This window comes from Gallinula chloropus, assembly GCF_964237585.1.
Source record: "Gallinula chloropus genome assembly, chromosome: 5".
Taxonomy (NCBI): Eukaryota; Metazoa; Chordata; class Aves; order Gruiformes; family Rallidae; genus Gallinula; species Gallinula chloropus.
In genome coordinates, this window is record NC_140090.1 from 7,390,751 (window position 1) to 7,405,664 (window position 14,914).

The following is a 14,914-nucleotide window of genomic DNA, read 5'->3' on the forward strand; positions in this document are numbered from 1 at the left end:
ATTTTGTAACTGTTACTGTACAGGTTCGCTACATACGAATAGATGGAAGTGTTCCTTCAGCAGAAAGAATACATCTGGTTAATCAGTTTCAGAAGGATCCTGACACACGGGTTGCTATTTTGAGTATTCAGGCAGCTGGTCAGGTAGGGCAAAAAAGAAAATATATGAAATAAGAAACTTGAAGAATATAGATACTGAAGTAATTGATGACTGCAGTTATTTGCTGAAGGCAGTTAATGCAATGTATCTTTTGTAGACTAATGTATTAATTATTTTTGCATTATTGTTTTAAGCCTCTGTTGAAATTACTTGAGTAAAATCAAGGTAAGCAGCAGCATCTCTTTCTTGACTGAGTAAAAACTCAATTTCTCTGAAAGTACCAGATCAATAAGAAATAAGTTTTACTTCTATAGTGAAAAGCCATATGAAGTCTTTGCACAATACTGAAGTTTTTTCTGAATCTGGTTAATATCTGAAGCCTGAGGAAAAAATCAGTGTAATAGGCCCATATTCTGCCCAGGTGATCACTCTTACTTCCATATAAAAATGTTCTGCACATCATTTAGCTTTATTTTACTTCAGATATACAGTTGTTTGTGTGTGGATTTTTTTTTTTCTTCTAAAATGCATTTATTTTGTTCAGGGTTTAACTTTCACTGCTGCTACTCATGTTGTGTTTGCTGAATTATACTGGGATCCAGGCCACATTAAGCAGGCAGAGGACAGAGCACACCGAATCGGGCAGTGCAGTTCTGTGAACATTCACTTCCTTATTGCAAAAGGAACAATGGACACTCTGATGTGGGCCATGCTGAATCGCAAGGTATGTCTGGGATACAAACTGAGTGATTAAGAGCTCCTCATTGTTAATATAGCACTTAAGTGTAGGTGGTAAATAACGTTCTTGCTTATCTAGAGCAGTATCCTACTATAAGACAAACTGATAGACCTAGAATTGCTCATCATCAAAATGTCCAGGTCTCTGTTCCAAATTAGGATTTCCTAGCTTTTTCCTTTCTAAGATCCAAATAGAAATAAGGTAACTCTGCAGAAATGAATGGGATAGTTTACATCTACAGAACCACTGTTTTATCTATCTTCTTGTTTTTTATTGCTCTGGTTGTTCTGTTTACAATTTTAAGGGTTTTTGCACAATAACAACAGCTACAGTTTGTTGGTTTAGTTTTGTAGTGTTTTTTAGCTGTATGAATGTTGTACCTTAACTAATCTTAATTTCTGAGGTAGAAGCATTCTCAAATAATTCTTCTTTCAGTAGACCCAAGATTACAGCAATCTTCTGTTGCCATTTTCCTCAAGTATTACCCATTCCTTGTTAGGAGGAGTAGTAATTCCATCCTGCTTTCTTTCCTTGGAAGACTTTTGTAAGTTCACAGGACTAAGAAAAATAATTTGCCTGTTTTGCTTTTGTGACCTTTTTGTAGCCCTTGATAGCATTCATTAGTGTCTTGTTTTGATAACTGGATGTGTATTAGTATTCTGTCAGCTCTTGGTTTCTGACATTTCCAGAAGTGTCAACAGAGAAAGAACTGCCTTTTAAAGTCTAGTTATGCGAATTGTTTGAGACTGTGGTTACACAGGATTCCTCCTGATCCAGATGCTGACTTAGGGCTGTTTTTCCTGCTGTGTTGCAGTAATGCAGTTGTTTGTGCCCATACAGTTCTGTTATGGGTTTGCAATACATTTGTGAAACTGGTAACTTCTTTTTTTGGCCAATATATTCCACCTACTGAAAAGTAATCACAGCTTAAATTCTTTAAGTACTGCAAACTGTATTTGATATTCCATTAGGGAATGAAATTCTGCATTCTAATTCCAGTAGATACCTCTGAAAGAGATTTCAGTCAGTCCAGTACATTAAGAGTCTCCTTAAACATGGCACAGATGGGTCTCGGTAATTCACCAACAATTTACAAGTTCTGTCACTAAGCTACTTCTTTCAATTAATTCTGCCTTTATTTGTTTCCACATGCCAAGCAAAACATGTAGAGACTGTAAGAGAGGTACAAAATCAATATATTCTCTTTTAACTTCAATAAAGACCGACCTTTTGTGGACACCTTTTCATGAATTGTAGTGTGTTAAATACACCGCTTGCTGTTTATGCAGAAATGGCTGCTGGCAGAGGAATAGTTTTAATCACTTCAGTTATTTTGATTTACTACAGGACTCTGCAAATGCTGAATGAAATGTACAAAGGAAGTCAATTGAGTGAGTATAGGTAAATAGAGTTGTTCCAACATGTGAGTTCCTTAGACGTTTTATGCAAGTTGTCTTTCTGCAGGCCAAAGTTACAGGCAGCACCTTGAATGGTAAGAAAGAAAAAATGCAAGCTGAAGAAGGTGATAAGGAGAAATGGGATTTTTTGAGTTTTGCTGAGACCTGGACCCCAAATGAAAGCGTAGGAGATCCCCAAAACGAACTTCTATTTACGCATGTAAGGTTCAAAACTTATGTTTTTCTGTTTCCTTTAATTTGAAAACAAAATTATAACTCTTCCTCACTTAAGCTTTCTGTGCACTGCAGACTTTACTAACGCTGAAATACTAAATGAGTAGGAAAAAGTAATGTAAACTCCATTTTTGAAAGCTAGGGGAAGTTGGGGAAAGAGGTCTGCTAGGTATAAATATAATCTACAGGTTTTCAATGGGTCCTTATGTTATTTTATGTCACTAACACACCTTCAGAGTCAGGTAATACCAAGTAACTTCTTTATTAGCTATACTGAATTTAACTGGCTAGTATTTTTAAAACTATGTTTACAAGCCTTTCCTTCTAATACACATCATCAAAAAGGGCAAACAGCATAGCTGCTCTGTGTATTTGTTTTCTGATAGTGCTATTTCAGAATGTTCATGAGAAGGTTGATGATGCTTTTTACAAAACAGAAGAGGAATGTTGAATTGCTTTTTCTGCCAGCTATTTGTTCTTAAAGGAAAATATCTTTTGTTTCCATCTCCACAGTAAAACCAGCTTTTTGTATTAGAGAGAAATGGAGAAAATAATCATTTTAACAGCTTCTGGTGCAGTAATTATGAGGAGGATTTACATATTTCTTTCCCTTTTCCTAGTTTGAAAAGGAAAGACAGCATGACATACGTTCGTTCTTCTCCCCAAAATCCTCCAATGAGAAGAAACGCAAGATATTTTCTGATAATGAAATGTTACCTCAGGATTCAGAATTGTCTGAAGTCAGGGAAGAAGGTGATGCAGAGAAGAGCAATGGAAACCTGGACTCCACCAGAATAAGTGATACAGATACAGTTTGTCATGAAAGTACCTGTGAACGTGATGCTAAGAGAGCAAGAAGCATAAGTGAATCTACTCCAGTCAGTTCCAGTAAGAAAACACCTTTGAGTGGAAAAAAGCTCTCTTTGTTTTCACAAAAAAACAATGAGGTGCTTCCTTGTGGCTTAAATCCTTCAAGCAAAAGTACAGATTTAAATGAACCTTGGCAGTGCAGTGCTTGCACTTTCAGGAATAATCAGTTGCTCCCTTACTGTGAAATGTGCAACTGTCCTCAAAGCAGCAATGGTAAGTAACAGGTGCTGCAGGGAAAAATATCCCTTTTTCATTTCAGCTGTGATTCCTTTCAGAAAATACAGCATTTCTGAATATATGACTAGACACAAATCCAGGCAAAATGTGAAGAATAGTGTTTGTACATGAACAGAAACCTATTAAGTGAGCCTTCCCAATACTACTTTCCCTGAGGATCTTTTACGTTATTCTAATTTGAAACAAATGGACAAGTCAGATAAATGTGAGCAGGATATAAATTCTGTGAGGAAGAATATACGCTCAGTTTTCTTTGCAGCAAATGTAGCTCTCCTTTTCCTTGAGGTGTGTGGTTACTCTGAATCCAATTTAATGGCAAACGTGTTCTCTGCCTCTCAAAACTAAATGATACAGTATACGTGTTTTATTAACTTGGGTATTATATATTTGAGGTGAGAGACATTGCCTAAAAGTACTGCATTTCTTACTCCAACAGGTCAGAGTATATGCTTTTTGGTAAATTTTTTAGTCTATCTGGAAAATTAATAAAATTATAAATCTATCCCCACGTTTGCCATTTCAAGTGGAAAGAAAGGTGTAAGGTTCTTCGGTATTTTATTTAAATCTCTGTGCTTGTTCAAGGACAACTTCTGAATTTTATGGTTATAGATTGATGCCTGGAAAACTATTTGGTGTGTTTATGGTATGCAGTAGCTGTATATAATATAGAATCACTAAGTGCATGACTTACTCCATATATTTTGACATTAAGCTGGGTTCTTGGAGTTACATAAATAGAAAAATTTGGTTTTGATGTTTATTCTCCTAATACTTAAGTAGCTCTAGTTTCCTAAGTGGTTACACCTTCATAATATTAGAGAATAAAATGTAATTTCTTTGTCTTTCAATTACATAGTCCTGTTTCCAGCTGTGTATTGATTAGGTACATGTTTGTACAGGTAGCATAAATAATCACTTTTCTTGTTTCTTCATCTATAGTTGAGAGAAATTGTGAAGCTCCCAGGAGCCAAACTGAGGAAGATGTGTCAAAGAACTCCAGAAGAAATGAAGAGAGAGCAGACTGCAGTGCTGAAGATGGAAGAGAAGACTTTGGGGAAATGGTGACCCAGCAATCTGCTGAAATCAGTGAACAGCAAACTGTTGGAATTCAAAATGAAACAAGTGAAACAAAGTGTAGAGAAGGTAAAGTGGGATTCCTATGAAAGAAAGATTGTATCCTGTGGTGAAACTGTATTAAATGCCTCTGGCCTGAAAAATAACTTGAAATTAAAACCTACACTTTTGAAAGATAGACAGAAGTACATGCACTAGGACACGACTTTCTTGTTTTAGCCTAGGATGTTTATTGAATTTTGATGATGGATAAAGCTAACCTTTCCATCCAACTCCTGAAGCAATTCACAGGTTTTGGCTGACTTCAGAGTGATGTCAAACTAGCAGCTGTGAACCTGAATAATTTTACTTATGATGGTATTTACTTGTGTTGAGGACAGCCACAGGCAAAACAGATGATAGGTAACTGAGGAGAAACAGGAAAATAAAATACACAAATATCTTAATACTTTTCTGCTTGACCTGTGTATCTTTCAGTGTTCTGGAATTAAATACATGTATAATATTTTTAATGTCTGAGTAGGCTGAATGAAATGAATGAAGAAAAAACCCTTTTTTAATGTCAACATTTTTCTCTTTATAGGAGATGAGGATAAATCAGACCTGTTTCCAGTGTATGATGGGCTTATGTTTTGTGCAAGCAGGAATACTGATAGAATTCACCTCTATACAAAGGTAATCCTGAAATATGTGTGTTTGTTATTATTTTGAAATCACAAACTAAAATGTTGTCTTATGAAATGTGTATGTATACATTTTTTAATATACTTTTATATAAAAGACCAATACTGTGTAAACTTCAGCTAGCACAAAAATTAGGTAGTTTATAAATCTAGCTCTTTCTCAGTGGAATTAAGCAGTAATTCACAAGACATGCAATTTCTAACACTTCTCTTATATGCAGGACCAATGTTTACCTTTCTGGAAATGCAGTGACAAGCTAAGTCTGTCACTTCCTGAATAAAACACATTGTCTTCATTGTCTTTAATCTGCAGTGATAATAGGAGTACAGAAACTAGGAGTTGGTAATTTTTCCAAAGACTTTTCAAGGGGGGGGTCCAGTTCCTTCTCTTAAGTAATAGGAAGGTTCAGTGAGAAGATTTCTTCAAAGCTATTGAAGGAGTCAGTGTATTCAAGTGCAACTGCAAAGCATCACAAATAATTGAGGTCAAGTCTTTGAGATAATATATATGTATTTGGCTAACTGATACATCTGGAAGAAGACAAAAGAATGTCCTATTGCATCTGAAAGCTTATCTAATATACTTAAAATGTACATTGCTTCCTCGCTTCACACATTTTATTCAAAGGCACAGATGCATTTTGGATGGTATTTGGGCAACTGTGTGTTGGTCTAAGGGTTTTTTTTGGCTTGTATTGGAGTTGCATTATGCCAGATACTGCACAAAATCTTTGAATGCTTGTGAATTATCAATAAGTTCTTGGGTCATGTGTGCCTACTGGGACAACTTGTTCCTTAAAAGTGAAGTGGAGAGCTTGTTCAGACATTAAAAAAAAAAGTTAAATATAATAAACAAAGCTTTATCTAAGATTCTGATCTTAAATTGTAATGAAGTGACATTCTTCAGTCTCCCATTCCTCATTTTCCTTGGGAATTCAGTCAAGAGGAGTGTCATTTCAGTTTCTTAATTTAAGGCAGTTTGGGTGTCTGGACTATTGGCAAAGAAAAAGAATTCAGATAGATGCAAGGCTAAACCAGTCACCCTGCTTACTTTTAGATACAGTAATGATTCATGTTTCTTGCATCTGTGGTATTATCATACAGCCATGGCTTACTGTTGGTTCTTGGAAAAATCTTACCATGAGGAACTCAGTTCACTTGAAACAGATAATTTTGGTTTTCCACATTGTGCTACATTGTACCTGTAAACAAACCTGTTTGCTTGTCTAGGATGGTGAACCTCTGAATCACAACTTCATTCCACTGGACATACAGCTGGATAACTGGGAGGATTTACCAGAGACTTTCCAACATAAACGGAATCGTTCATTGGTAAGACAAAGTTCTACTGGCACAGTAATATCATATTTAATATGGAGAGCTTAGGCTTCTTTTTTTAATAAATGGAGAAGATTTCCAGGCCTTGGGAATCTAGGCATAGTTTCATCAGTGCAAGCAGACCTCATAAATGTTGATGTGAATATTAATTATGCAGTCTGTTACTTTGGCAAATGATCATGCCTCCTGTTAACATTTCAGTAGATAGAATCAACCAGGCATCATTTGGTTTCTCATTTACAGGATTAGTAACTAACATTCATAAGTCAACAAAATAGCATTTTAAAGGTTATGAATTAAATGGGGCACATCATGAATAAGAACGTGCTAGATTGTGTCAGAGCTGCAGTTCTGAGCAAGCCTCCTCTCTCACTACTTCCCTTGGTCTCCTAGCAATGCTCAAAGCAGTGTAGGGCACAGCTCCACTGAGACACGCAGTTTCAGTGACATCAGGAATAAAGATCACATTCTTAATGGTGTCTGAGGAGAACATTGACACTGTACAACCAAGTCCTCAAGGAAGGAAATACAGAATTTATACTGCACGTGCAGTATTACCTGTGTAACATCTTTTTCTTAACTGCTTTCTCCATGCAAAAATAAATATAATTTGGAAAATCAGATTCTATCATCATGTGAGAACAAAACTGATTCTTTTAAGTAGGTTCTTCTGCATGGTTGGAACCAAAATTTCTAAGGCAGACACATAGATAGATACATGAGTGGCTGAACCAACAGTTAGGTGAAGCAGCTAATGAGTGGGTAACACAAATGTTGCTACAAGATCTCAAGGCTGTTTGCTAGCCTGAAAAGACAAATTAAGAAATCCCCTGTTTGTGGGCAGGGAGTGTCACTGCCTTATGGAACTTCCTGTCCCTCAGCCTTCTGCTCTGGCTTAGAAGGTCCATTTTAGTAAATGGTCCCAAAAAGAATAAGGGAAATACCTTCTTGTTTCTGTTTCCATTATATCCTGCCATTTCATGGCCTTTCTTGCTGCTCTGATTCTGACAGAGTGAGTCTCATCTGCACACTCTGCTATGCAAAAACACTCCAAGGAGACTAAGAAAACCATTCCCATGTCATAATCTTGCAGTGTGGTTGTACCTGGATAAAGCTAAGGTCACAGTTAAGTCCATACTGCACAATATGTGTTTTCTTCCCATAGTCTGTGTATCATCAGTATGATACTGACTGCTACAGGGAGTTGCAAGTCAGTGAGGAAGAGACCAGAAGGGAAAAAAGCTCACAAAGCCACTTGTTCACTTGTCATATAGCTATTCCTAGTCATTTTCTGTCATAGAAATGAGGATGGGATGAAGTAATTTTTCCCCTCTGCACATCCTAAAGCAAGCAGCCACATTATACATTCTAAATCTGATGTAGGAACTGTTTTTCCACCCTCACTTCCTCACTAATTCTGTAGTTACTGTTACTGAGAAAGCCTGCTCTTACCAGTCCTGTCAGTTTACAGCTTCAGAGGTTTGGTGTGTTTTGTTTCTTTAGGTGGGGATTTGGTTTGGGCTGGTTTGGTTCTTTTTGCTGTTTCCTGTAAAAACCAATTAGATTCAGTACCAGAAATTAAGTTGCTCTGAGCTTCTATATACTTTCAAATTCTAAATGCATAATAGGGAAAGGTGGTCAATATGATGCTGTAGGTTCCATTTCCTTCCTGAAATAGTTCACTAAACAATTCATCACCATTCCTCAGGATCTGTGGTTGTGTCAATTTGAGGTGACTATGAGAAAGGATGAAAGGCAGGTTAAACTGCTCAAAGCTGTTGTCCTTGACTGTTTAGATGGTAAAACATGTCTCTGCTTGCTCGTCAGATCTCTGTGTGCTGTGCTGAAGTGCCACAGAGAAGAGGATAGCAGCGTTGCCATAAAGCCAGAGGTGTTCAGATAATTTGGTGATCTGGTTTCTGGTTTCATTAATTGCTAATTTATAATTTTGATCATGTGTGTTTTTCTGATGCTGCAGTACTACAAAGGAATATCATAACCTCAAAGCCAGGAAACATTTGTGGAAAAATGGACTAATACCTAGTTAAATTGAATAGCTCCTCTAGTTCCTCTGTAGCCTTTCACTCTGATATTAGAGGCTGTACACTGCAGATTGCTAATCCAGTGTTAAGCACGTATGAGAAGGTTAGAGGAGAGAAGAAAGGTGGTCCATAAACCCAATTAGAAATGCCATTCAAGTAATGAGAGTGAACTTCCCTTTTCTGAGGGGCTGCTGTGTCAGGGAGAATGTCTGCTGCAGGAAGAGAACTCCTGCATGTCTGTGTTTCCCTCCCATCAGTCAAGCCAAGAAAGGTTTACCTGAGGCTTTATCAAGACACCGTCCTCCTGTCACTCTATCTTAGGTTACTAAAGGCTATTTCTGGCCTTGCTTCTTCTGGATCAACACACTCATAGTAGCAAAATCATTGTTGTAGTCAAGGCCAAAGCTGTCTGAGCAGGTGGGCGGTTGAAGTTTGTATGAAAAATGACTTGAAGGGCCCATCTCTGATCATACCAGCTGTTTTCATCCAGTTTTGAATGTATTAATTCACAGTGCACTTTCACTGTCATGAAATAGTTCTGTGTCATGCCTGTCATGCTGCTGACAATAGCATTCTGCACCAGATACTGAGGTTTGTGAAAGAATGGAGTCATCTCACAGCCATGAAGCAGAAGATTGTCAGAAAAAGCGGCCAGTTGTTTTGCAGTCCTATTCATGCTGCTGAGGAGCTCTCTAAAAAGCAGACAGTGGTCAGCAGCACAAAAAGGTATGTGGTTTTCTTCCTCCTACTAATTGCTGCAGGAAGTTTGCTGTGTTGAATAACTTCTTGGGGAATGATGCTGAGACTAAACTGGTCGCTCAGTGATTGACTGTCGCGTAGTGACAACCGTAGGCAGCCAAGCCTGTCGGTAGATCTCTTGGAATGGAAGTGTCTGTTTCCCTGCCTTCAGCAGTGGTTCTGGCTTTGCTGCACTGCATGCTTGAACATCTGGAACTTGCCACAGATTTTTCAGGGAAAGCCATGACTAAAAATAAAAAAAAATTCAAAAAATCCTGGTTTTGCCACCTAAAACCAGAAATAAATCATCAGTTCCCATCAGTTATATAACAGTTTATTCAGAACTCACAGCCTGGTCCAAGCTTTTCTGGTTCTTTTTATTATTTCTTTATTTTTTCCTCAAAACTTGTTTTCCTCTCTGTGTGCCTCTGAAAAGGACTAGTGTTTAATCCTAGTTAAAATCTGTATTTACCTTCTCTGCACTTCCTGTCCTTTTTCTGATACACCCTCTTCCCTGAGAGACATCTGCAGCTTCAGTGTTGTCACTACTTTCCACAAAACCCCTCAAGCAGGTGAACTCACCACAGTGCTTCTGCAAAACCTTTTTATCTAGACCTTTTTATTCCTCTCAGTCACTACTGGTCAGCTCTGCAGGGTGACTCTATTTTGGCTCCAGGTAAGAATTCCAGTAGGCATAGTTTGTCATTTCAGTGCTATAAGGAGAACTGGTGGGTAGTAAGTGTTTCTTAACATGCTGCCAGACTGTTTCCTTTCATGGGATGTAGGAAAGATCTAACTGAACCATGTTAGACAATCCATAACCTACCAGCGATTTTCCAAGGCAGTGCATAGGGTGTGATAGATGTATGGTGGAGAGAGATGTGCCTGTGAGAACTTGTCTGGGTTTTGGAAGGATGGTCAGAGTGAAGCCATTTTTAATTTTTACTTTGTATGTTTTCACATTAAACCATTTCACACTCACGTTTTGTTACATACAAACCAATCTGGTAAGATCAGCGTGGTTTTAGAAGATCTCTTCTGTAACATGGAAGAGTTATGGGGAAACATGCTTTCCAAACCTCTGTTCGCTGCTCATCTGGGAAATGAGGGATGTTTAAAGAGAATATGCTGTACCAACCTTGCTGCAGCCAAGGATGAATACCCACTGAGGGACGTTGCTAGTTCATTGACAGGTTCTGAATGATTTCAGGTACGTGACCAAGGAGGACGTGGCAGCGGCCTCGCTCAGCAAAGCCAGCAGCAGCGGGGGCAGCGTTCGCCTCATCTCCAAAGGGAGTGGGGATTGCCTGAAGAACAGCAATGCTGCTCTTGAACAACCAGGTCATTCCACAAAGTAAGTTTATTAATGCAATAAGGTGATTAAGCTGTTTCTCCCCAGGTTGTTTTAAGGTACCAAATTATTTGCTATGAATGTTTACTTCACTGTGATGTTTAGATAAGAAACTTGCTGTAGTGCTAATGAGCTATGTTTTATTCTTATAGCAATTCAGATTACATCTGCTGTCTGCTGATATACTAAATCTGATTAAAACAAAACAAGGAAAGAGTTATGTGATTGGGTTAAGGAGAAAATGTTAGCTCAAGCCTGCCTGTGAGGTCAACAGCAAATTGGGAACACCAAATTTTCTTCTATTCTGCCTCAAAATTTAGAAGGGAGAAAGGAACATGAAAATTGTAGACAGAAGATGTCCCTTTAAATATTTTTATTGTATCCTGCCTGTAGGTAAGCCTTGTTTAGAGTAGGAAATGTATAGGTAGCTGTTGCTGAGAGAAAGCAGGGTGTTTACTTCTGTTAAGGGAGCTACAGCATTTGATGTTTGTGTGTAGATGCCTGATAGAAGGCACTGTTTCTTTACAAACACAGCATTACTTCAGTTAATAACTCAGTGTGCATACAGTCAGGTGTGCAGAAGCAAGATCTGTCTCTTATATTGCCAAATTCTATTTAAATGGAAACATAAACCAAGTGGCATGCATGCAGATACCAACCTGAGCAAGAGAAGATGTATTGCAATTGAAACTGGTATTTCAGAGCATAAAAGATATCTAATAGAAACACAAAGTGCATAAAAGCCTGTTGAACTGTGGTGCTGAATGCCTCCTTTATTATTTTGTTCTCTGCAAACAGGTTGCTTGCGGAAAATGGAGAAGGTCTGTCAGTTCTTGGTTCAGGCCAGCCTGGAGCTGAAGGCCTCTCCCTTTCCCAAGGCTATTTGCAAGCCTTGGACAGCCAAGGGAACCCACTCTGTCTCAGCTGCCAACAGCCAACAGCTCGGCTTGACCCAGGCAGCCAGGCCCGTGCTTGGGACACGCGATTCTGCTCTCATGCCTGCCAGGAGGACTTCTCAATTCGGTCTAGTCAGAGCTACCTCAGGACTAAAGTGTTTGAGATTGAACATGGTGTTTGCCAGTTTTGTAATCAAAATGCTCAGGAGCTTTATCTCAGCATCAGAGATGCGCCTAAGAGTCAGCGTAAGAAACTTCTGGAGAGTTCTTGGATGTCTCACCTTCCCCTTGGGCAGGTATAATACTGTTTTTTAAGCAGTAACAGGTAATCTGGGTATTCCTGTAGCAGGTAGTTTCAAGAAAGACAAAATCACGTTCTTAAGCCACTTTGGTGGTTTAAGATAGGGTTAACCTAGCACCAGCAGCAGAGTAAGGAAAACAAGAAACACAACCCTCCCCCAGTGTCTTCTAATGCGTTTTTCATTGCCAAAAGTCACAGGCATCAGAATTCAGATTCCTTAGGGATGTGCATATTGCAGCCAGACCTACTCAAAATGCACTTTAACAAACTTTAGGGCTATAAAACAGCTTAGGATTGGATATAGTCTGGTAGCACTGAGCTACTTCACCTCTGCAGAATGGTTGGTAGGAGCTTACCAAAAGCCAGTTGTTGCAGCTCCTCTCAGAATCACCTCAAAATGCATTACAAACTACCACCATGCTGCCATGGTTTGGCAATTGCTTCTTCACTGACTTGAAAGCAACAGAGCAGGGAGGGAGAACATCCCTACAGAAAGTGGTATTTTTATTCAGAAACTAAAATGCTATTTTATTTTCTGCTGCAGAGTTGAAATTCTGCTTCAGAAGTTGCTGGTTCTGAATCATTTAAATTCTGCAGGCACCTGTTGAACCTTGCAAAAGGGAAAAAAGTCATTTACTCTCACTGGTCCTAGGCATGAGGTCAGCTTTGTTGCTTACAGCTTTTGAAAATAAGGTGGTACACAGCCAAGACTGACCTGAGAGCTCTTGCTGGAGTGGGGGGTGTTCTTGCAACCTACCAAGAGAGTGGAACTGTTCTGTTTTAGTTACCTTCTCGAAAGCTGGCACGGCGCTTTGTCACCTCAAGTTTCTCAGTGCTCCCTATACAATTCTCACTGTCTTGATCAAAAACTTAAATGACAAACACCTACTTAGAGCCTTTACTTTTGGTGATGGGACTGTAGCTGTTGTACTTTTTTTACTGTCTCTAGTTAATATCGGGGCTTGATGATGATAAAATACTTTACCAGTCCAGAAAACTGAACCTTTCCTTCTGTGTTCCTGTGATGCACTGCAATGTGCTTCAGCATGGTGCAGATGAGGTGGAAATACGCCAACTAAAATTAGTTATTTGCTTGTCCAGGGGGAGTAACATAAAATGATAACAATGACTTTTTCTTGATGAAAACTATAAATAGCCATTTCTCTGAATTATCTTCTTGTTCTTATGGTAGAACACACATGTAGTTGAGAAGGAGTATCTAACACTTCCAGTGTCGTGTCCTTTGTTCACTGCAGCTGAACGAGATGATAACAAACCCCACAGAAGGCCAGTTCTGGCAAGTAGACCACATCAGGCCTGTTTACAGCGGAGGAGGACAGTGCTCCCTGGAGAACCTTCAGACTCTGTGCACGGTCTGCCACAGAGAGGTCAGTATGGTGTAGCCAGAAACACTCACCCTCATTGTGGAATGGGCACTGGGCAGTATTTGTCACTGCAGAAGTGTTTTAGGCAGAGCATCCTCTAGAGGTAACGTAGCCTGAGCCCGGGCTTCGAGCAGGTCACTGAGGCTCACCCTGTGCAGTCCCATAGTGTCACACCACCAGAGAGGGCCTGGCTCCCATACCCCCTGGGACTGTAATCAGGTTCCTCCTCTGCTGTGCTGGCTCCAGCTCAACAACCCCATAGCTCCCAGCTTCTCCATCCCATCCATTAAAACTTTTCATCTTCCTCTGAGCAACAAGTTTCCTCAGGATTTGGAAAAATGTCACGTTAAACATTTGCACTTTATTATGCCATCACTGCCAAATTACCCTGAAGTTTAGCTGTGGGCTGATGCTGCCATGAGCACGCTGTTGCCAAGTAACAATGCTTACTGAACAGACCTCTCTCTCTTTTGTAGAGAACTGCCAAACAGGCCAAAGAAAGAAGCCAGCTGAAGAGACGGTCTTTAGCTACAAAGTACGGTTGTGATATCACAAAATTTTTTGTAAAGATGTAAAATGCAAAATATTCAGGTAAATTATAACTCAAACTGGCATAGTTACAGTTTTCCTTATGCACAGATAGGAAAAAAAGATACCTAAACTCTTTGTAGTGTCATGCTGTTGGTAGAAGGATTTGAACCAAAAAACTGTAACCTTGTCAGAGGGCCCTGGCTGAGTGCATCCAAGGTACTTGATCATGGCCCCCCCTGCCCTGGTTTAAAGCTAAATCTCTCTGTGTAACCTTAGTGCAGCGTTAAAGCACGACTGTGCTCCTACTACAGTGTAGCTACAGCTGCAAGAATTTGAGTTCTGTTGAAATTCCCATTAGTCTTACAGGGTTCTGTTCTAGTGGGGATGTTACAGACTAAGAAGGTATCTTAGTGTAGATTCCTTCCTTTGTTCACATATCAGAATTACTGGAGGACAGAGCCTCTCACATCTTTTATGCCAAAACCAGAAGTGAGTTGTCTCTTCTAAAACTGGTATTATTGTGTTTTGGAGGTGGGAGGCAGCCACAAACAGCCCTACTGGGCCTGGCCTCCAGGACTTCACCACTGGGACTGACCAGCTATTGAAATCAGGTGTTACTTAAATCAGCTTGTGCTAAGAGCTTCTTCATGATAGGGAACAATAAGCAATGCAAATTACCTCAGCAAAAGTAGCTGCTGGGAAATGCTAGTGTGTTCTTTAACAGGGATGAGGAGATACTGGTTCATTGAACTCTCTATGGCTGCAGTTACAGTTACTTCAAATAAATGCATTTCTCTTTTTCTTAGTGGTCTGTGATGCTTTGTGTGTCTCTCCCCATGTGCCATAAGGCAGTACTATGTCAGTAAGCACACCTGTACACTGCAGCTTCTGAAAGTACATGACTGAGATTTCAAGTACATTCAGTTGAAATAAACTGAAGAGCTTTCTGGGTTATCCTTAGGAGAAAAGTGCTTAAAATTTTAAACATTCTTTTTCTCA

The 14,914-nt window shown here is 39.3% G+C and overlaps 1 protein-coding gene across 1 annotated transcript in view; it reads left to right on the forward strand.

Moving 5' to 3' along the window:
- The window catches only part of ZRANB3 (zinc finger RANBP2-type containing 3), a gene marked incomplete at its 5' end in the record, with an annotated part of 41,854 nt that extends 27,216 nt beyond the window's left edge, over positions 1-14,638 (forward strand). The window contains 12 exons of the mRNA XM_084264360.1: positions 24-143; positions 644-823; positions 2,303-2,455; positions 3,090-3,552; positions 4,516-4,719; positions 5,234-5,325; positions 6,564-6,665; positions 9,297-9,439; positions 10,662-10,805; positions 11,601-11,994; positions 13,256-13,387; positions 13,861-14,638. Coding sequence (XP_084120486.1) covers positions 24-143; positions 644-823; positions 2,303-2,455; positions 3,090-3,552; positions 4,516-4,719; positions 5,234-5,325; positions 6,564-6,665; positions 9,297-9,439; positions 10,662-10,805; positions 11,601-11,994; positions 13,256-13,387; positions 13,861-13,959 — 2,226 coding nt within the window. The 3' untranslated portion in view covers positions 13,960-14,638. The remainder of the gene's footprint in view (positions 1-23; positions 144-643; positions 824-2,302; positions 2,456-3,089; positions 3,553-4,515; positions 4,720-5,233; positions 5,326-6,563; positions 6,666-9,296; positions 9,440-10,661; positions 10,806-11,600; positions 11,995-13,255; positions 13,388-13,860) is intronic.
- Between the last annotated feature and the right edge of the window lie 276 nt (positions 14,639-14,914).